Source organism: Tenrec ecaudatus, chromosome 16 (genome assembly GCF_050624435.1).
Source record: "Tenrec ecaudatus isolate mTenEca1 chromosome 16, mTenEca1.hap1, whole genome shotgun sequence".
NCBI lineage: Eukaryota > Metazoa > Chordata > Mammalia > Afrosoricida > Tenrecidae > Tenrec > Tenrec ecaudatus.
Genome location: NC_134545.1, coordinates 62,411,307 through 62,432,151, shown reverse-complemented (window position 1 = coordinate 62,432,151; position 20,845 = coordinate 62,411,307). Strand labels below are relative to the sequence as shown.

General features: G+C 46.7%; 1 protein-coding gene across 1 annotated transcript in view; it reads right to left on the bottom strand.

The window, feature by feature from the left end:
• ANK3 (ankyrin 3) overlaps nt 1-20,845 on the bottom strand; it is a 367,935-nt gene that overhangs the window by 149,956 nt on the left and 197,134 nt on the right. The window contains exons 11-17 of the mRNA XM_075534954.1: nt 18,861-18,959; nt 16,650-16,748; nt 14,279-14,377; nt 11,841-12,038; nt 10,087-10,185; nt 9,735-9,833; nt 187-384 (exon numbers count right to left, since the gene is read on the bottom strand). Of these exons, the coding sequence (XP_075391069.1) occupies nt 187-384; nt 9,735-9,833; nt 10,087-10,185; nt 11,841-12,038; nt 14,279-14,377; nt 16,650-16,748; nt 18,861-18,959 (891 nt within the window). The remainder of the gene's footprint in view (nt 1-186; nt 385-9,734; nt 9,834-10,086; nt 10,186-11,840; nt 12,039-14,278; nt 14,378-16,649; nt 16,749-18,860; nt 18,960-20,845) is intronic.

The window sequence follows — 20,845 nt, the reverse complement described above, 5'->3', positions numbered from 1 at the left end:
CCCACTGCTGTTGATGCCTCCCTAAGTTTTTGGTGAATCTTCACATCCTGCCTACAGGGTGAGGGAATTCTGCTGTGATGTGTGTTTTGTAGAGAACGGAAGGGGCTACCTTATTGCTCACATCCTGCCTACAGGGTGAGGGAATTCTGCTGTGATGTGTGTTTTGTAGAGAACGGAAGGGGCTACCTTATTGCTCAAGTTCACGTTGGCGTTTCTGCTGAGGAGCAGGGATACCATGTCCACGTGGCCTTCCTGAGCTGCGAGATGGACAGAGGCAATTCCTTGCCGGGTAACTGCGTTGGCATCAGCACCGTACTCCAGCAGGGTCGTGGCAATGTCCATTTGGTTCTTCTTGGCAGCGATGTGCAGCGGCGTGTAACCGTTCTGTCAACACAGATAACTCGGTCACATGCCCGGCCAGACGAGGACAATATGTACACACGTTTTCAAAGACTAGGTTCTCTTTGTGGGTGAATGCCTTTGCTTAAAGTATCAGGATTAAGTAAAGATCACTTAACATCGACATCTCCAAAGGAAATGTTACAGGGAAGTGTGTCCGTTGGTGCTCACTAATTATTTGCTTTATTTAAAGTAGAGATGGGAAGCATTCCTATCGAGAACAAAATGTGTGGTACCAATTGGGACATGCTCGCCATCCCGCCTCTAAAATCATTTTAGTCTAGGGTCCCTGGTTTATGGTTGTTTTTCTCACCTCCAGGTGGGTGGTTCACACCATCCCAGCAGCACATTGTGAGAAAGGCCTGGCCATCTGCTTTCATAAAGGTGACAGCCAAGAGCACACTGAACCCAAGGGACGGGTCTTGTCCCTAGTAGCAGATGCGGTCAACAGGAGTGGAAACCAACTCAACAATGAGGGTTTTGTTCTCCCCCTTTAAAAAATACTCATCTACTGCCGAAAGGTTAAGCTTTTAGATTTTCCCAGCAGCCAAGCTGCTCTCATCAGCTCCCATTTACTCCTCTGATTCCTCTCTGATCAAACGCGTCTCTGTGCTAGGCTTCATCGGGCTCAGAAAAAACACGATCAAAATGCTTCTAAGGCGTGAGCATGGTGGAACTTCGCCTGGCTCCCTTCGGATATATCCTTGGGAAAGACCGTTTGCTACAATAGGATGCATTTCATGAAGTGGGCGATCAGTAGAAAGGAGGGCAACTCAATGAGATGGCTAGACATAATAGCCACAGGAATGGACTCAGACATACCAATGATCTCGAACATGAACATGACACCAAAGCCGTCAGTGCTTTGTTCTCGCATGAACAATTCAAAGGTCACCATGAGTCAGAGCCAACTCAACAGCAACTAACAACAACAAGGCTATGCTTCAGCTCAATGAATCTTCTTACAAGTGCCCTAAACAATACGCACCCTCAAGTCTCTGTGTTGGCTGTTGCAGCAAGAATGCAGTGTCTTTATGCAGTGCTTGAAGAATCAGCAGGGTTAGGCCCTAAATGAAGTCTTTCACCTGCCTCCCCTCCCTTCTCAGCTCCACCCAACTATAATTAGAGAACTCTACCGCTTATATAGCTATTTTCTCTCCCTAAAATACAAGCTCAGCGAGGGTATTTAGATTTGTCACTCCAGTGCCTTAGAATGAGTGGAAAATATTAAGTGAAGAGAGAAATTCTTAGAATTTGGATCAAGCATACACAAGCCTCAGAACATTCTGGTATCCTTCTCTTGATTGACCCGTGGTGGAAAAAAATAGAGGCCAAATTAATCCAAATTCCTTTGGATTAATTAACCCAAATTCCTATTAATTATCTACTCTCTCAGGAGCCTTCAGAAATCCCCACACTGAAAAATGATTTGGGAACCTTACCCCTGGCTCACAGGTAAACAAAAAATATCCAGATCTATATATGCACACACACAATAGGACTTCAAAAAGTTCATACACAAATTCCATTATATTTTAACTCGGTGGTTCTCAACCTGTGGGTCATGACCCCTTTGGGGGTACAACAACCCTTTCATAGGGGTCACCTAAGACCATTAGAAAACACATAAATATTTCACTATCATTGCATTTTTGGGAGGATTAATCACTTTGCTTTAATTATATTCAATTTGTGACAATGAAAATACATCCTGAATATCAGATATTCACATACAATGAATAACTAGCAATATTACAGTTATGAAGTAGCAACGAAAATAATTTTATGCTTGGGGATCGCCATAACATGAAGAACTGTATTAAAGGGTTGGGGTATTAGGAAGGTTGAGAACCACTGTTTGTTTTCTTAATTTATTTTTACATCATTTTATTGGGGGCTCATATAATTCTTATCACAATCAATCTATCCATCCATCCATTGTGTCAAGCACATTCGTACATCTGTTGCCATCATCATTCTCAAGGCACTTGCTTTCTACTTGAGCCCTTGGTATCAGGTCCTCATTTTTTTCCCCTCAGTCCTTCACCCTCCCTCCCTCACAAATCCTTGATAATTTATAACTTATTATTTTCATGTCTCACACTGTCCGATGTCTCCCTTCACTGACTTTTATGTTGTCTACTCCCCAGGGAGGGGGTTATATGTAGATCATTGTGATCGGTTCCCCCTTTCTACCCCACCTCCTCCCTCCCCTCCTGGTATCTCTACTCTCATTATTGGTCCTGAGGGGTTTATCTATCCTGGATTCCCTGTGTTGCCAGCTCTGATATGTACCAGTGTACTATCCTCTGGTCCAGCTGGATTTGTAAGGTAGAATTGGGATCATGATAGTGAGGGCGGGAGCGGGAAGCATGAAAGAACTAGAGGAAAGTTGTGTGCTTCATCATTGCTACACTGCATCTTGACTGGCTTGTCTCCTCTCCAAGACCCTTCTGTGAGGGGATGAGAACCACTGTTTTAACTCCATTTTTTCACATGACATTTTTGAAAACCCCTCATATATATATTTAGCTGAAGGTTTACAGAGCAAATTGTTTTTACGATCCATATACCTGTGGCCTGCCTGCCAGACTCAACGAGATCAAAACACATTTCTGGCTTTCTTCCATTTGTCTTCCCTTCACGTCCATCAGCACCTTCTGAAGTTTATCCCAAGGCAAACTCTTCCCTATAATTTCATCTAGTGATTGCTCCGAGGCATTGATAAGGCCTTGATGTTATTGTTCAAGACTGCCTATTGCTGGGCTGAACGGTGAGCCGTGGGGGTGGATTCAGTTCCAGTCTTGAAGTGTGACCAAGGGCCACAATCTCTGAGGTTCCACGGTCCGTCAGACCTGTGAACCTGTCTTTTTTGAGAAGTCTGAGTTTGGTTCCACAGTTTCCTCCTACTCCAGACAGGGCACTTTATGGAGGTTTCTGTCTGAACGGTGAGCCGTGCGGGACAGCAGAGGCAGTCTAGTTCTTTCGGTCTCAGGGAAAGCTGCAGGAGTTCCTTTGGGCTGGCTGTTTCCCTGCCTCTTGAACGTTTCTCAGGACAAGCAGAGACCAGTCGTTGTTACGTGAGATGACTGCTCCCAGCTTTTAAGACCCCAGCCTGCCCATCAGGGTAGGATGTAGAACACCTTCATGACCCGTGTCATGATAGGTGACTTTCATGTGACCCAGGAGTGCAGTCCCCAAGCTTCTGGGCCAGCAATTCATCCCCTCCAGGTGTGTTGTTATGACTCTAGATGAGACTCTCACCTGGACATGAATCTTACTATATAAAGTAGGTCAAGGGCAAATTAGGACGTGTGTTTGTGTGTGTGTGTGTGTGTGTGTTCAATAAGAGGATTTAGAGAAAGAGGATTTTGAGGATTTATATTCAGGAATATCTAGACAATGAATCTGGATCAAGTCGAAATCTTTTCAAGTAATGAGGATGGTTTGGAAACAACCCAGAGGACTCTGTGGCTCAGCCAGCCCACCTCAATGAGCCCTGGCACTTCAGGTCACTGGCATCTCCTGGTCGGACAACACTCTCACTGTAAAGTCTCTATAACTGACTACAGGAGATTTAGACTGCTAAGTAACAAACTCATGCAAGTGAAACTGCTGCTTCCCGACTCCCCTAAAACCAGACTCTATAACTGGCTGAGGCTGGGCAGGAGATTTTATATCCCTATTTTTAGTCGCGACCCATTGCCATCTGGAAACCCCAGCTGCCCCGGGAAGCATTCGGCGCTCTGCTTGGACACACCCTTCAGAGACCAACGCCTTTACAGCTGAATGTGGAGCTCTGGACGTAGGCCAACTCGACAGAGTGACAGGAAGGGACGAGTTGCTTCACCTTCTCCACCCAGCACAGGTTAGACAATTCTCAAAGCACCCCGCAGTGAGAAAACAAATCAGCCCTGTGGCTAGTATTTGCTCACTTGAGTGAAGCAGGTAAGATAGACAGGCTTCAGTTGCTGCTTAAGCATCTTGGTGACCGGTTCTCCTCACTCCTGATATACTAACCTGCAAGTGGCCACTGCTCAAATCTAGGTTAGGGCACCTCAGCAGCCTCTCAGACATAACAAAGTCCCAGAAGGCCCACTTCCCTCAGGTTGACTCCTCCCCATGGAGACCTGAGAGGACAGTGCCGGTCCTTTTACAAAAGCAGACTGCCCTATCTCTCTCCTGGGGAGTGGTTTGAACTGCAGCTGAGCGCTTCATCACTGTGCCACCAGGGCTTCTTCAGACAAAACAATTATCTTGATTACTCCTAATTTCTGCCCAAAGTCCCAGGCCCTAAAACACACCAAGAGAAACGTTGTCACCCACGTGTGGAAGTTGGGTGATTTGATGTCCAGTAGCTACTCGTGGCTAGGGCTAGAGTCAAAGCTGTCAACCCACCACTTTGGGGGGCATGCCCTCTTGTAGAAGAGGAACTCTGGCCCTCTGTCTTCCTGCCTGCTGGGGCTCTCCCTGCCTTTAGGATGGCCCCTTGGGGGCTGCTGGACTCTGAGAGCAGCCAGAGCCCTGCCACCTTCCCACTGACTTTGGATCCATGTGACTCTGCACCCTGTGATCCGTCTGTGATCTTCCTGTGGCCCGACTCACCTTTCTGTGTCACCAGCACGTGGCTACGTGAGTCTGCAGAGGGGCTTAAGAACCAGCCTCAGTCCTATGGACTTGAGTTGGATTGGGCTGGGACGGCTGAGATAAAGCTCTTTCTTATACCTGAGTGTCACTAGATTTATTTCTCCGGACTACCCGTTTACACAGCACACAAGTTCCAGACAAACTACTTATTTCTGTTTAGGGGTTTACCCTGAGTTCATGAGACAGTATAACGCAAAAGGGAAAACAACTCACGGGGCTATTTTACACCGAAGAGTGAATCTCAAAAATAAGATATACATTCAAATAATGAACAACTAGCTTATCTTCAGGCACAGAATGGAGTTTTCTAAGCTCTTTCTAATTTCCGGAGAGTGAAATGATTCTTACTTGCCAAATGAAAGGAAACAAATATGTGTTTCAGAAGAAATATAAAGCCGTGTAAGAGTCAACTACAGAATGACATTAATATAACACACTCTAATAAACCAGCACGAGGTGACAGCATGTAACACAGAGGACTGAGTGCTTGCCGCGGGTGATTGCAGTTCAAAATGAAATGCAAACACAAGTTTAAGTTGCCCCAACAACATGACTGCTATTGTGGGTGTCACTGAGAAGCTTCTGGCTCCTAATGATCCCACGTGACAAAGGAGGAATGCCACAAGGGTTTTCTCGGCTGTCATCTCTTTCTCCGGCAGAGCTGCTGCACAGGTTTGAAAAACCAACCTTCTGATCAGCAGCCGAGCACCTATCCACGGTGCCTCCAGAGCTCCTTATTTAGACCGCAACTTATGCGCTCTCCAAGCTCACGCACAACCTTCCCACCTGGCCCAGATAAATCAGCCAGGCGCACATTTTTATGGAAGAGAAATGGGACAAACGATGCCTTAAGACTCCCTTCCCACAGGTCCCTGGGTGGCACGCATAATTGGTGCTTAGCTCCTAATTGAAATGCTAGGGGTTCGAGCCCACCCAAGTGGAACTGGAGAAGAAAGGCCTGACAATCGGCTTCAGTCATATTTGCAGCGAAGCAAACACTGCAGTGCTCAGTTCTACTCCGTGACGCAGGAGGTCTTCATGAGGCCGAACTGACTTGGCATTTGGTTCGCTGGGGATTGGATTCCTTCCACAAGGCGCGCTTGAGCCAAGCTAATGCTTCTTTCAAGCACCGTGCCCTCCCTGCTGGGCAAAGGTCAGGTTAGTAAGGGCTCCAAGTTCATGACCCTTCTCAGCATCCTCCCAGTCTAAAAGAACATGTTCTTAAAAGGACAGGCCTATGTCAGAAAGCCTGTGGAGGGGAGAGAAGAAAGCAGCACACGATCATAAAACAGAACGCAGAGTCGTATTTGAGGAGGAGTTACCATTGATGTCACTGCTGCCACATCCATGTGCTTCTCATAATCTGTGGGAGTTCTGTCCCTGATGTCTCAGCACCCCGGAATTCAGAAATGCCTGAGCTTCCCTGGAGTAGGGGAGAATATTTAGCTTTTCTCCCAGTGTCTTATTGAAAGAACCTCTGGTAGCCTGAGCAGCTGAGAAGCCACATTTCCCACCTTCGCCTGCACACAGGGGCCGGTGCGGTGTCAGGAGAAGTCACTTGTCAGAGAGCTCTCTTTCACTGCCTTGGCTCCTTGCTGCCACCAGCAGAGTCCACAGGTAAAGGCCGAGAGGGCCGAGGGACCTGGCTTCATACCAAGAAGGTACTGAGCCGGCGCCACTGCTCCCTTTCTTCCTGATGGCTCACAGCAGGAGAAAAAATATAGCCTTCCTATGTATGCTATTGTACCCGGGGCTCTTTTCTAGTAGCTGAACCCAGTCCCCTTCTGATATACCTGGCTGTCCTGAGATGGAAGTCTCAGCAAAGCCCCCTGTCAGGGAAGCTGGAGATGGCTCAGCTTGCAACAAAAATGGCAGGCACTTGTGCTGTGGGAATGAGAATGCTCTGTTTGAAAAGTCAGTTGAAATTGACTGTGAAAGAAACTATTAAGATATGATATGACTGATGGACCTTTCAAATGCTAAATTATATTTGATGGTGATAAAACTGGAAGCCCATGGCAAACGCAACCCTGACTGACCTATTTAAGATTCACGGTTTAGTTTTGCTGCAAATACACTCACGAATGTCGTGGACCGTACAGGCAATGAAGGTCCGAAAGCTTCTCAGACATAACCGAACACCCTGGGGGGTGGGGGGGTGAGTCACTGAGTTTAGGGGCTCAGGAGCCCAGTGGCTGGGGACCCCAAGCCAACTGGCAGAACACAGTCCACACCAAAGCAAAAATCTATATCCGATGTTGGTATGCAGTGCCCGGGCTCTCCAGAGCCTGTGAGCGTCCATCTAAAGAACAATTATCAGTCTTTCCAGAGTGTCTCGGAGAAAGGAGGGTGATGAAAACCGAAGACACACGGAAGCCATTCGTCCAATGGACTAATGGACCATGTGACCATCACCCTCCACCTCCCTGAGACCAGAAGATCGAGAGGGTGCTGCACTACCTCCACCGCCTGCTTGGAAGGAATCACACTAGAAGGTCCCGGATGGAGGGGGAGGAAAATGTGGAACCAAACTCCCAATTACAAAAGAGAGCAGGCTCACTGTCAGACCGAAACTGCTGGAACTCCTGAGACCAAGGCCTTTAGCACCTAGGTTCAATTTTCAGTTCAACAATAGGCAGGCCTCTAAGGAGAACTTTGAATAATCAGCCCATTGAGACCAAAAGGGCAACCTTTCCCCAAGGACAGAGTTCAGGAGGGCTATAAAAGATGGAGGAATGGAGACAGAGAAGACAAGAAGGAACTAGGAGGAGAGGAAGTGACATGGAGGAGACTGCACAGAACATGATGAAATGATTGTAAAAGGCTGGCCGTAAAACTGCTGATTGGCTCTGGAAGCTGGCAGCCAACTCACAATCACGAGTTAAAAAAGTTATTTATGTGAGAATGATGAGGGCAATGTATGTCCAAATGTGCTTTACACAATTGATGTATGTATGGACTGTGATAAGAGTTGCATGAGCCCCTAATAAAACGATTTTAAAACGTTCTTTGTGTGTGGAAAGGAGGATTGGATTCACTCTGTGGCACTTACTACTTTCAAACCCTCGTCAAGGCTGAACAGTCGGCACCAGCTATGCCAAAATCGTTGTTCTTGTGGGGAAATGAAGAGTTTACTTAGTAAACGTTTACTGGCTGCCTACAACCAATCTGGTGCTCTGTATAACATATGAACGGTGGTCCTGGCTCAGAGGGATATTAAAGTACACCAAAATAAAATGGACGGACATTGCATTGCATCGCAAAATGTTCTCATTTTTAAATAGAGTTTTTATCAAAAGCCATGGCATAGTTCTGTGATACAAAGTGTAACTAGAAAAGTAAAAAAGGGGCCTCCTGATGAAGACAAGGTTCACACGGCTGATTTTGAATTACACAGCTAACGGTGAAACCTGGAGAGTCGGAGGCACGGAATGACTGAGAAATCCAGGGAGAAGGATTCTTAGCAGAAACCAGTCAAAGCGATCACATTCTCTAACTGGGGAAAGTATCTGGAAACACTATCTCTTAAAGTGTCTATAGGAACCCCAAAGTTTTCAAACGAAAACGGAAGCTGCCCCCCAAACCGAACAGTGAAACAAATGTATAGAAAATGCATCGCTGTTGTTCGGTGCCTTCGAATCAGCCCTGTGTACACCTGAAGGACATCCTCCCCAGTCTTGCTTTTCTTCAACAGAAGGACTACTGAAGGAGAAGGGGCCTCACGCCAGCCTCGCAATTGTTCTGTGTGAGCCTACGGCTGCAGTCTGTCCGTCCATCCCACTGAGGTGCTTGCCTTTCCCCTGACCCTCCACTTTACCAGGCATCATGCGTTTGATCCATGTTCCCTCCTGATCACATGTCAAAAGTATGTCAGAGGAAGTCTTGCCGCCTCGGGACATTCCGGCTATCCATCCTCCAGGCAGATTATTTGTTCTTTTGGCAGGCCACGGTCCTTTCAACTTTGCTAGTAGCAGAATTAGGGAGGCTCAAGAAGTACCCTTTAACCGACTGTTTAGCCAAAGCATAAGATAACCATGTTTAAAGCATGGCTTCTATCATGTTGGTATTTTCTGACTGTGGCCTCCGGCTCAATAACAGAGAAGTCGTCAGTGTAGGTCTTTACATAACTTCATGACGTGTCGATTAATTCAGAATGCCAGGATCACAAAAATACTGCATACTCTGTGGATCTCATTTTGAGAAACAGGTTTCAGAAAAATATGAGTAAATGCCTGAACAGTATGAGAAAAGAGTCTCCTTGGAGATGACAAAATCACATATACAAAACCTCCTAACCTATTTTTACAAACACCAACAAGCAATGTAAAGGCACTATTTTAGGGCCAGGAAACTGATCCCTACTTTATGACTCTGAAAACTCTGAACTTTTACCCTATCAGGCCAAGTTCTTGCTTTCAATCTAGCTACAGAGTTCTCCAACTTTGTGCCCTCCCCAGGCTCCAGGATGCCCTGGATTTTCAAGAAAAATCAATTTTCAGGTCAATATTTATTGAGCACCTAGCATATGAGTTGGCTAAGTAGCTGAAGGCACGAGTTGGCTAGAGAGCCTCCGTGCCTGGGATTTTAAGTGGCACTTCAGCGAGGAGGGCAATGCAGGCAAGGACACAAGAGATGTATCTATAGAAACCAAGAAACCAAGTCTCCTCCGGCGTTTGCATTATAAATACCTTCGCAGCTGCATGCGGTGAGGCTCCTTGGTCCAAGAGCAGAAGGGCCACTTTCTGATTATCGTAGTGCGTAGCTACATGCAGTGGGGTTAGCCCGCTCTGAAAACACGTGCAGAAACAACCAGTGTCACAAGTTGAGATTTAGGAACATGGACTACATTGGATGGAACGCAGAGCATCGTTTCCATAATACTTGCATCCAAATATTCACCTCTCCTTTCCCAAATGTTTCCCATCCCAGAGAGGCTTAATTTGGCTTAGTTGTCGTTTGAGTGGGGGCTGGTGAACATTAGCAAGTACTAGTCTGGTTAGCATGCAGTGGCCTGCTGCAGGGTGGACAGTGGCCTCCTACCTTCCCGGAAGCATCAGGAGACGCACTCTTTTGCAGCAGGTGATTGGCTACTTCAAGTTTCCCATACTTTGCTGCCACATGAAGGGGAGTAAATCCTTTCTGGAAAAAAGAAAAGGAGAGAAAAGAAAGGAAGAAACACAATACAATGAACAACAGAAACGGTGTAAAGGCACCACTTTTCCAGAGCGAAGGATCCTTCTAACGGTGCAGGGCAGTTGACCTGTACTCAAGAACAAAGACTGGCAGATGCGCGCAGCAGCCCCTGACCACCAAGGATGAGCAGGACCATCCAGGAGCTTGAATCTTTCCCTTGCTGCTGAATGAGGGGCAACGTGCCATCAATTCTGGGACTTCCTGGTATGTGACAAAGATGAGGTTGGGTAGCTGGATCTGGGGCTTATTCCGCAGCCATTTTGTGGTTTCATATTCTGGAAAGAGGGGGCTACAGTGGGGCCCCAGGCCCAAAGTGGGGAGTCTCAGGACTTCCCAGAATCTTTTGCCCTCAGATGAGACCCTTTCTCTCTTTACCCACGTGTCCTTGTGCTAGCTCTACTCTGTAGGAGTAGGAGGCAGTGTCACCACAGGTGAGCCATGATGACACATGGCTCTAGACCACAGTGTGGGAGAGTTAGATGCTGAGGGTGGAGTAGCTGCTTCCATCCTGCTGCTACATGCATGTTGGTAGAAAGCAGCCAGGCAGTAGGCGCTGGGAGGGAGAGTGGGCTACACAGAACCTCAGGAGACTCCAGCAAAGGAGAACCAGTGGCTAACCGGCCAGGTAGAAGATCTGCAGTGCCCAAGCCCCATGATCCATTCTTCTGCTTTCTGTGTTTAAAAAAGGACCAGCAATTTGTAGCTCAAGTCTACTGAAGAGGTTAAAGAATCACAGCCGATGAAGGCTGAGGTAGTCAGCATTTATCTGGAGAGTCATCCAGGAACTTGCAATGATCTTCTGTATCGATGGCTCATTACTGCTTCTTGTCTGCACCCTCTTAAGACAGTAACATACCCAGGTCCGGCTCTCCAACCGGCCATCTGTGCTAGCTTGATACAGTTTCACCAGAAAAAATGAACTTGGGGTTCTACACATGCAGAGTGATTGTGGGGGAAGGCCTCTAAAAGTTTCTCTCAGGCATCTAAGAGTTGGGTAAAAGAGTTCAAAACATAAATTGGACAATATGACAGCAATATCAACAGGCAAATAAAAACCAAACACGGGCAAACCTACACTCTGATTATAAAAGTATTTACTTCTTCTTGAGTCTAAAGGGAGTCATATACTGGGGATCACTCAGAGAAAGCTGTGGCTATGATTTTATACTACCATTTCTATAAAGAACCTGTAAGAAATCTCCGATTCTAGATACCCATAAATATTAGAAGACAATGCACAAGAATGAAGGAAATATTCTAAAACTGATTGTGGTAATGAGGGCACAACTCTTTCTGATGTGATTTAACTCGTGAATTGTATGATACATGAATTATATGCCATTAAAACTGTTAAATCAAAATAAAGTTAACTTTTTAAATGCTTAAAAAAAAGAAGACACCATACTGAGAAACTTAGGATCAAACAAATTCCCCACAAAATATAAGCAAATGTCCTCCCCTGGCCCAGAGTTGTGCTTAGCTACAGATCATGTCAATCCAGGGCTCCCACATGGAGATGATTCTCCACCTATTACTGTGCTGGGAGTGCTAAGAAGGATGTGTTTGGGGGCACGGGAAAACCCTGCGACAAGATTTGATACCTTCGTTGTTATGGACAGAGATGCGCCGTGATCCAAAAGGAAAGAGGCGACGTCTTCGTGGCCCTCCCGGGCTGCGAGATGGAGTGGGGTGTAACCCGACGTCGTGGCTGCATTTGGAGACGCTCCTTGCTGCAGCAGCTGCTGCACGATCTCTGCCTTCCCCAGTCTGGCTGAGATGTGGAGTGGGGTTTGGTCGTCCTGAAAAGCAAGGGAGAAATACGGTGTCATTGTTAAAACACGGAGAATCGTAGCTGCTTGGGATCAGAGGCTATGATCAACCCCTCCGATGGGTGCGAAAAAGATCTCTTTAACTTTTTTCTTACAGGTTAGGAAAGGTAGAGATGGGGAAATTTAAGCTCTTTAAATACCCCTGGTGTGACCTAGTAGCATGAGAACTGTGTTAGGCAGTTTCACTTATGAATGGGGCCCCCTCACCACCTACCACAGTGTAAATTTTTAATTTGTAAAAGTTCTTTTTTTTGATAGTCAAGGAAATATATACAGGTAAAATGGTATTATACCATTTTATACAGGTATATATATACAGGTAAAGTATATACAGGTAAAATGGTATTAAACACTCATATGGTGTGGATACATTGTCTCTCCTTCTCTGAGTCACAAAAAGGGAATAAAGAAGGGTGCCAGAGGGTTGTGCAGATACACACCCTGCACTAAAGTTACCAGCTACAAGGGCTAATGGGGAGAGAAAAGACAGGTGAGAGCTGCGGTCCTCTGCCTTGGGCTACATCTTCCTAAGCACACCTTACTCAAGTTCACCCAACACCAGGAGGCACTCACTGAGAAGAGGATCCTGAAAGCTCCGGGCTTTGCCCCCAAGTGGAGGGGGCATCTATTCCTGATGTTCCCCCAAACGCTAATTGATTAGCGGCGTGTCTCTAGGGGGGGAAATCCCCTACAGGAATTTGACATAGTTTAGGCAGTCCATTAAGAAGGGGAGAGTGAGAAGGGCACTGCTTTGGAAAGGCAGGTAAGACAGGGTCAAGGACAAAGCAGGACGCTCTCTGTAAGCAGCAGGAAGCAGGAGAGGAGAACTCCAGGACATTTGCCAGGAGCGAAGCACTGGAATCCTTACAGAGATTGACGAACAGCAAAACCTGACCTTTCCTAAGCCCCCGGCACACCCAGCCTCTGTGCTAAGAACTCCGTCTTTATGAACCCATTCATCCTCACAACAATCTTAGGGATCACAACTAACATTATCCCCATTGTCTTTCTTTCTTTTGTTTTTGGAGGAAGGTTTTAAACTTTTTAAAAGATCATTTGATCGGCGGCTCTTACAGCTATTATAACAATCCATACATCAATTGTATCAAGCACCTTTGTACATATGTTGCCGTCGGTCATTCTTTTCTAAACATTTACATTCGATTTGAGCCCTTGGTATCAGCTCCTCTTTTTTGCCTTCCCTCCCCCCTCCCACCCTCGAGAACCCTTGATAAATTATAAATTCTTATTATTTTCATATCTTACACCAACTGCTATCTCCTTTTCCCCGTGGTTCTCCTTACTCCCATTTCTGTTCCCGAGGGCTTTATCTGACCTGGATTCTGTGTGTCGGCAGCTCTTCTCTGTACCAGTGCACATGCTCCGGCCTAGCCCACAGTGAGCATCAGGACTGGGGTCATGACAGTGGGGGGTGAGGAAGCCTCAAGGAACCAGAGGAATATTGTGTGTTTCATCGGTGCTTTACTACGCCCTGGTTGACTCATCCCTTCCTTGTGACCCTTCTGTGAGGGGATGTCGCATTGTCTACAGATGGGTTTTGGGTCTCTGCTCCCGCCCCCCTTTGTTCTCAACAATATATCCCCATTTTCTTGACGGAGAAATGACCAGAGGAAATGTGGCACCAAGATGTTCATTAACTTGCCGATATTATACAGCAATAAACAGCGGGCCAAGATTCAAACCCTGGCGGTCAGGCTGAGATGGCCTCTGTGCCTTTATTACAACACTGCCCTTTTAATAAAGGGTCCTCGCATGTCCCATCCTCACTTCAGCCTGTGCGGAACACCAGTCCGCAGACGTAATGCTTTGTACATAATGAAGGGCCCTCCACAGCCGGTACAGTCCGGTCTCCGCTAACCTTTCTTTGGAGAAGCTTTACATAGAAGTCCCTTTTCTCAACACAGAAGCCTCGTGTGCACCCAAGCTCGGTGCTGGGTGCTCAGGGCTTAGGACTGACAGTGTGCCAGATCCATTTCTCACAGCAAGGTCTCACGCCGCTTCGTTTCCTTGGGTGACTGAATGAGCAAGTACAAAGGGAAGGCTTCATTCCCTAAATTTGACTTTGGTAGAAACTTGAGCCACTGGGAGTTCATTTAAAAAAAAAAAGAACACCTATATGTTTAAATGTTTTATTAAAATTATGAGTCCGCCCTCCCTCAGTAGCAAACCTTTTCAAGTTCAACACGTACCTTAGCTTTAGCCTCCACTTGAGCTCCGTCTTGTACCAGATACCGCACAACTTCAGCTTGACCCGACCGCGCAGCCATGTGGAGCGCTGTTTCGCCTCTCTGGGGAACACAGGCCAACACAGGGAATCAATCGCCATTCCCAATTAAAGCGGCTTCTTTTATTTGAATTAAACCTAGGGTGTAGGCGATCGTTATTTTCAATGAAAAATAGTTCCAAGCCACTTATATATTGGAAGGATCAGACACCAGGGACGTAAGAATTTCACCTGCAACCGAGTCACGATGCTCAGGATGTGGGTGCGACTCTTGGACGTCTTGTCGCCAGCAGTCAGAAACGGTGCTCAGAATGGACACAGTGGGTTTATTAGGGATGAAAGACGAGTTCTGAGGCTGAAAAGGAGGCCAGGCAGCTGGCTGGGGCTCCACAGGAGCACCCCTGCTCGAGCTGAGTGCGGCAACTGCTCCCTGACCCCGAAGGCTGCCATGTCTGTGTGCAGAGGCGACAGCCCCATGACGCCCCCCCTCCTTTTGTTAAAAAGAAGTGGCGGTTTGGATACAGGTATAAAGTTCTCAGTGTTTCAACGTGGCGCCCAGAATGAAAATGAAAGTGCGGCACCGGTCCCATAAGCTCACCCATCACGCTCAGCTCCTCTCAGCAGGTTTGCATTCTCTGCGTATCCAAACCCAGCTCCACAACCTGGCCTTTGGGCACTATCCCAAGGGGTTATTTCTTTTTACCAATGGACTCCTCCCTTACCTTTTCACCAATTACGGTCTCTTACAGAATATTTGTTAAAGAAAATACAGGACGGATTGATTGAAATAGTTAAATGAAGTAATGAAAATCACCTATACTCTCAACCACCAGCCACCACCACTTTTGCATTGCTTTTGAGGCCTATTACTTACTTCCAGGACAAAGGAAACCATATGGACAGCAAGCCTGCTCTACTTGTTGGAAATGCGTTGAGGGTACTGTTCAGCGTTTCAGCCCCTGTTTGCTTCATGGAGGGAAGCGCTCCCTTTCTGGCATGAATATCATGAGAGACTATCTCTGCTGGGAAGCTGATCTCTTTCTATCTTACAGGTGTATGGTTACGGCTGCCGGAAGAGCCCTCCTGGAGGCCTACTCTTGGGGCAACTTTGTGGATTAACGATTGCTTCTCATGTCTGGGAAAGCAGAAAAATGAACAAGGAAGATCAAAGAACGGATGCCTCTGGATTATGGTGTTGGTGAAGATACGGCATCTACCACGCACTAGAGAAGAAGAAACAACTCCGTCTGGGAAGAAGCGCAGCCGTCATGCTCCTTAAAGCGGGAGCAGCCGTGCTTCACCTCACATCCTTGGAGGCCGTCATGCTCCTTAAAGCGGGAGCGGCCGTGCTTCACCTCACATCCTTGGAGCGCGTTACCAAGAGCGAGTTCCTGCGGAAAGCCACGCTGTCTGGTCCAGTGGAGGGTCCGCGAGAAAGACAAAGACCCACAAGGACATGCGTGGGCACAGTGGCTGCAATATTGGGCTCAAACCCAATGACGATGGTAAGGAGGGCGCAGGACTGGGGGGGGGGTGGGTTGATTCTTTTCTACCTGGGTCCCTATGTGTCAAAATGAACTGGGTTTTCCGTCATCACACCACCACCACCCTCAGGGAAGGACCGCCGACTTGCCTTATCTGTTGTGAATGCTGCTGCTATTATTTTTGTTTCTTTCATGTTCTTGATGTCAACGAATGTTCTCATGCGTGTAATTCAAGATGCTAAGGTTTTTGTCATACTTAAAATTGTGTAAACCAATGACAGAGGCCAGACACCCATCTAGGGTGATGTGTTACTACTCTGTGTTCTGAAGTGTCTTGGGGTGCGTACAGAGCAGCGCTTGGGTAGGAAAACACCGCCATTCGATAATCTATGCACCCAGAATTCCACGAGCTTGCTGGAACATGGTCAAGCACATTAACAATAAATGACTTTGAAGTTACCTGAAATCACTTCTTAAGCAAATGGGGAGCATTGTACCACCTCCTCAACACTCGATACTTCTGATTACTTCAGTTTTAGGATGTCTCCCTCCACAAACACTTTGGTATTCTAAGTAGACCATCCACTAGAAATGGACCTGTGAGGTGAGTCAACACCACCAACAATCTCTGTTCTCACAATCTTCTATTTGTGGCCAGCTCACGACTGAACAGATCTTACCTCACCAATAAAAGAAACCACAGGTAGTCTTAAACCTCAAACCCTGTCCTTTAAATAGTCAAACAAAATATAATCAGTGCTATATATAATTAAAAATAAGCAAATAAAAAATCAATTTTGTCGGTTCCTTAATAACTTGGAATTGGACTTTCACTGTTAGAAGGGTACTTACCACATTGGTGGTGTTTGGTGAGGCTCCATGATGCATGAGTTGAGATACAATATTTACATGCCCCATGAAGGCAGCAACATGGATAGGGGTGAGGCCCGACTGAAGGAAAGAGAACAATGTTCATTTACCAGACAGTCACGGTAAGCGTTTGCCTGCCTGTTGACCATCTGTCCATCCAATCGCCCATTCATCCACTCATCCATTCATCTATCTACTGCACCCCTAGTGTTTGGACCAGACCAAGCGACATCAGGACAGGTTACCTATCACAGATTCAATAAGGCAGGTAGCTCAATGAATAAGCATCATCTCCCTAAAGATGAGCCATGTCTAGAAAGACCGAAGTCACACCTGGAGCTGCTCAGAGCACAAATGTTTAAGGGCCAGCGGAGCAAACGCACAGAGGCACCGGGGCGCCAGGCATGGGAATCTGCTTCTGAAAGGCCACACCGTGAAAGCCGGTGGAGCAGGTGGGCTCTGCACAGACAGGTCACCGTGAGTGGGAATCTACACCACAGCATCCAGCAATGGCAACAGCAGCATATTCACGAGGGAGAGAGGTGGTGATTTGTACAGAAGCAGACAGGTGTGAAAAAGCCGTTTAGAGAAAAATAACTTGTGGGTATATTTTTCCTTTCTGTGGCCACACAGTCTTCCTTATCAGAGTGTGCTGGGGGCTGGTGTGTGTTTACACACAATCGTGACAATTGAGCGGCTCCTCTTCCCGACCCTTTGAGTGCTTTAGAAAGGGATGTCGTGTGCTCAGGACAAAGCAAAGCACCAGGGAACCTCCCACAAAGCCACCCAGCTAAGAAATGAACAGACTCGTGCCAATAGTGTCATATAATTTAAAAATGTGTAAAGTTATAACTAAAGGTAATATAACTAAGGCAAATGTTAGGCGACATAATTAAGGCTGCTATCACCAGACTACTTTACGTTTACTTCGGATCCCTACGTCCACACACACACCCCACAAGCAGGGTTTGTCATAAAACAAACTTCATTGACTCTAGAGTATTTTGTACCACACTTAATGTACTCAGCATGGTAAGCTGTTAGAAGAGTGAGTAAACTACAAGAGATCAAAGTGTCCAGTAAAATCGTTGGTTCAAAAGTGTGGTTCGCTGTTTAATGAAGTGCTTCCATGCTTGGCTTATCAGAATTTAATTCCGTTTACATATGACCTTCACCATTGGATTACGGCAACTGAAATGGCTAGAAAAAGTTCATTTGTTCTTGGAGAAGGGGGGATGAGTCTCCACAGGAATTTAAGAAGTATCAAAGATGCTTCAAATGGAACTTTTCTGCTAACCAATGAGATTAAAAAAAGAATTCTGGCTGTCCAGATTTCCAGTCGTGGGGAAACTGAGAAGAGACAAAGAACCCTGCTGTCATTTGGCGCTTTTCGGACCAGCGGGGGAGTTGCTGCTGACGCGTCTACAAGTCTGAACTGGCCCGGGCGGCAGGGAGGGGGCAGGAGCCCCGGCCGGTCGCCTCGGTGGATCCCCGAAGCCCCACAGTGCTAGGAGGCAGAGGTAGGGGTGAAGTGTAGAGGGCATTTGCGTGAAGGGAGGGGGTCTGTGACGTGAGTCTGGAGGGGAAGGTGGGTGGGGGTGTCCAGGCCTGCTTTGTTCTGTTCACAGCTCGGTCCTCATTCTGTTGGATAATTTACCTGTATGAGAAATTTAGGGCGAGGCTTTCTATTGACTTCAGGTACCTCTGTATCCTGGCCACGAAAGATTTTCACGCATAGCAAACCTTACTTACAAACACAGATGTTGTATCACGCCTGGTCTCTTTGTACTTTTGACATTTCCAGTAGAAAATGCCTTGACATGGAGGATTTCTGTGTGTGTCTGTAGGATGTTTAACAGGATCCCTGGCTTCTAGCCACTAGATGTCAGCAGCACCCTCCAGTTGCGACCAACGTCCCCAGGAAGGCGGCCCTGCCTCTAGTGGAAGACCTCTATGCTCCTGGATTTCATCCACATGGAGGCTGCCATGCGTGCGGGACGCATGAAGCATGTTTGGGTTATGTTTCCAGACAAGGTGATGGATTTTTCCTCGCCTACACACTGCTCCTGGAGACCAGTCTCCTCCCTGCTCCAGGGGCTGAATCGGTCCTGCACCGAGCACCGAGACAGGGCCCTGGTTGCAGAGGCCGTGCCGGGGCCCGGCTCCTCCAGCGCCAGCAGCCCTGCTTCTTACCTCGGTCACGGCTTGGATGGATGCGCCGTGCTTCAGCAGGAGCTCCATGACTTTGATTCGGTTCTTCTTGCAGGCAATATGGAGCGGAGTAAAGCCGTTCTGCAAGGGACAAACAGACACGTTTACTTGACGTGGCCCATGGAAGTCCTACGCCACTGTGTCGGTACAATCTTTTCACTAAAAAGATGTGCTGCAAAGATTTGAAGAGGAGCAAAAACAACGAGGGTGCTGACTAGAAAGTAGAGTATTTTTCGGTAAGCAGAGGTTGTACAGCTGTTCCGAGAATCCCAAGAAGTACCAGTAATTACGACTTATTTTGGAATGGGCTTTTCTTTCTCTGGCTCATTTCTAACTCAGACTGTCAACAGCCGGGCCCAAACATATATCCTCACAGCCAGAACATTACCAAGGGCAATCTTAATTTCTTAGAATATTTAAAAGGTTTGAGGAGGTGCTTAACCACTGGGTTGGGTATTTAGTCAAATAAAATAATCTGCTTTCTAACAAATTACTAATCAAATTGTACTACTTTAGAATTGAGATACACATTTCAGCTAACACTGGCTAGCAAAGCAAACAACAAGCCCCTACACCAGAATTCACTGTAAAAACTTTAGGTCAAAATGATGATAGGTCCTTCCACGTTGGTTCGCAAGACCTTTTCCTTGGACCCAGCTCAGCTCAGTCGGCCGGGCCGGAACTTCTGAGTCAGAGGAAACATCCAGTCAGAGGAAAACAGCTCCCCAGCCCTTTTGTCATGACTGGAAAATGAGCGATGATTGCTAACTCCTTTTCCGCCTTTCTCAGAATTCAAAGATGCTTTTGCTATACTGGGCAGGTCAACCGTTCTTGAAGAACTGCTCTAGTGAAAGCGATTCAAACGACCAGGGAGAACGGAGGTCATGACTCAGGGAGCGCTCCATCCAGCGTCAGAGCCTGCCGATCAGGCACACAGGGGCGCCTTGGGTCCACTGAGACAGGGTGCATGCCACTTCTACAAGTGAATAGAGCTCTGTGATTGGACAGCAGCCTCTTCCTCAAAAACTGTTAGTGACTCACTTGTTTTTCCTATAATTTGGTAACTTTTCCTTGGTAGGCTTTATCATTTGTTCTCTCATTAAGTGGGAGGACCATAAAGCGCACACTGAGATCCATAAAATACACATATAATTCAGGTTACGAAATGTCTTAAAACCTGCAGCAGTCACATGTATCAGCTCTGCCTGCATTTGGCCAGACGACAGAGGCTCCAGAGCAAGCAAGGTGCCTTTCTCCTTTCCTTTCTCTCTCTCTTAACCTCTTTTTCTTGTTGTCGTTTTCTTTCCGAGGAAAAGATACCCCAAAATGAAGCTGCTCCTACTGACAACTGTGAGTCACTATTTACCATAGTCCAACCTGACTCCGGTTACATATTTTTGGAAGAAGGGAAAAATCAACCAGGGAAGATGTGAAGGGCTGAGTGACAGAGGAAGCTAAACAGCCATGACTACTTGGTGGGCAGCAGATAAAAAGCCAAGTTCATTTTGATGTGAATAGAGCTGTTCACCTAAACTGACAGGTGAGTGTGAAGGATGACCTAAGTGCATCCGTCATATTTACTCTTTCATTCCAAAACAGGGTAAGAGGAACCCTGGTGGTGTAGTGGGGTAGGCACTGGGCTGCCAACTGCAAGGTCAGCAATTCGATTCCACCATCCACTCCAGCGGAGAAAGATGGGGCTTTCTACTCCTGTAAAGAGTCATAGGAAACCCACAGGGACAGCTCTACCCTGTCCTAAAGGGTCACTATGAGTCAGAATAGACTCAGCGTCTGTGAGTTTGAATTTTTGCCTTATATCATTCAATAACTATTCTAAGAAGTTTTATTACACTTTCAATACTTTTACAACAAAATTCTGTGGTAAAATGGACATTTGCATGAGTTTATTGCTGAGAAATCAAAGGCACGGTGGAGTTGAGGCCAAAGAGCAAATCATTTGAGGAGTG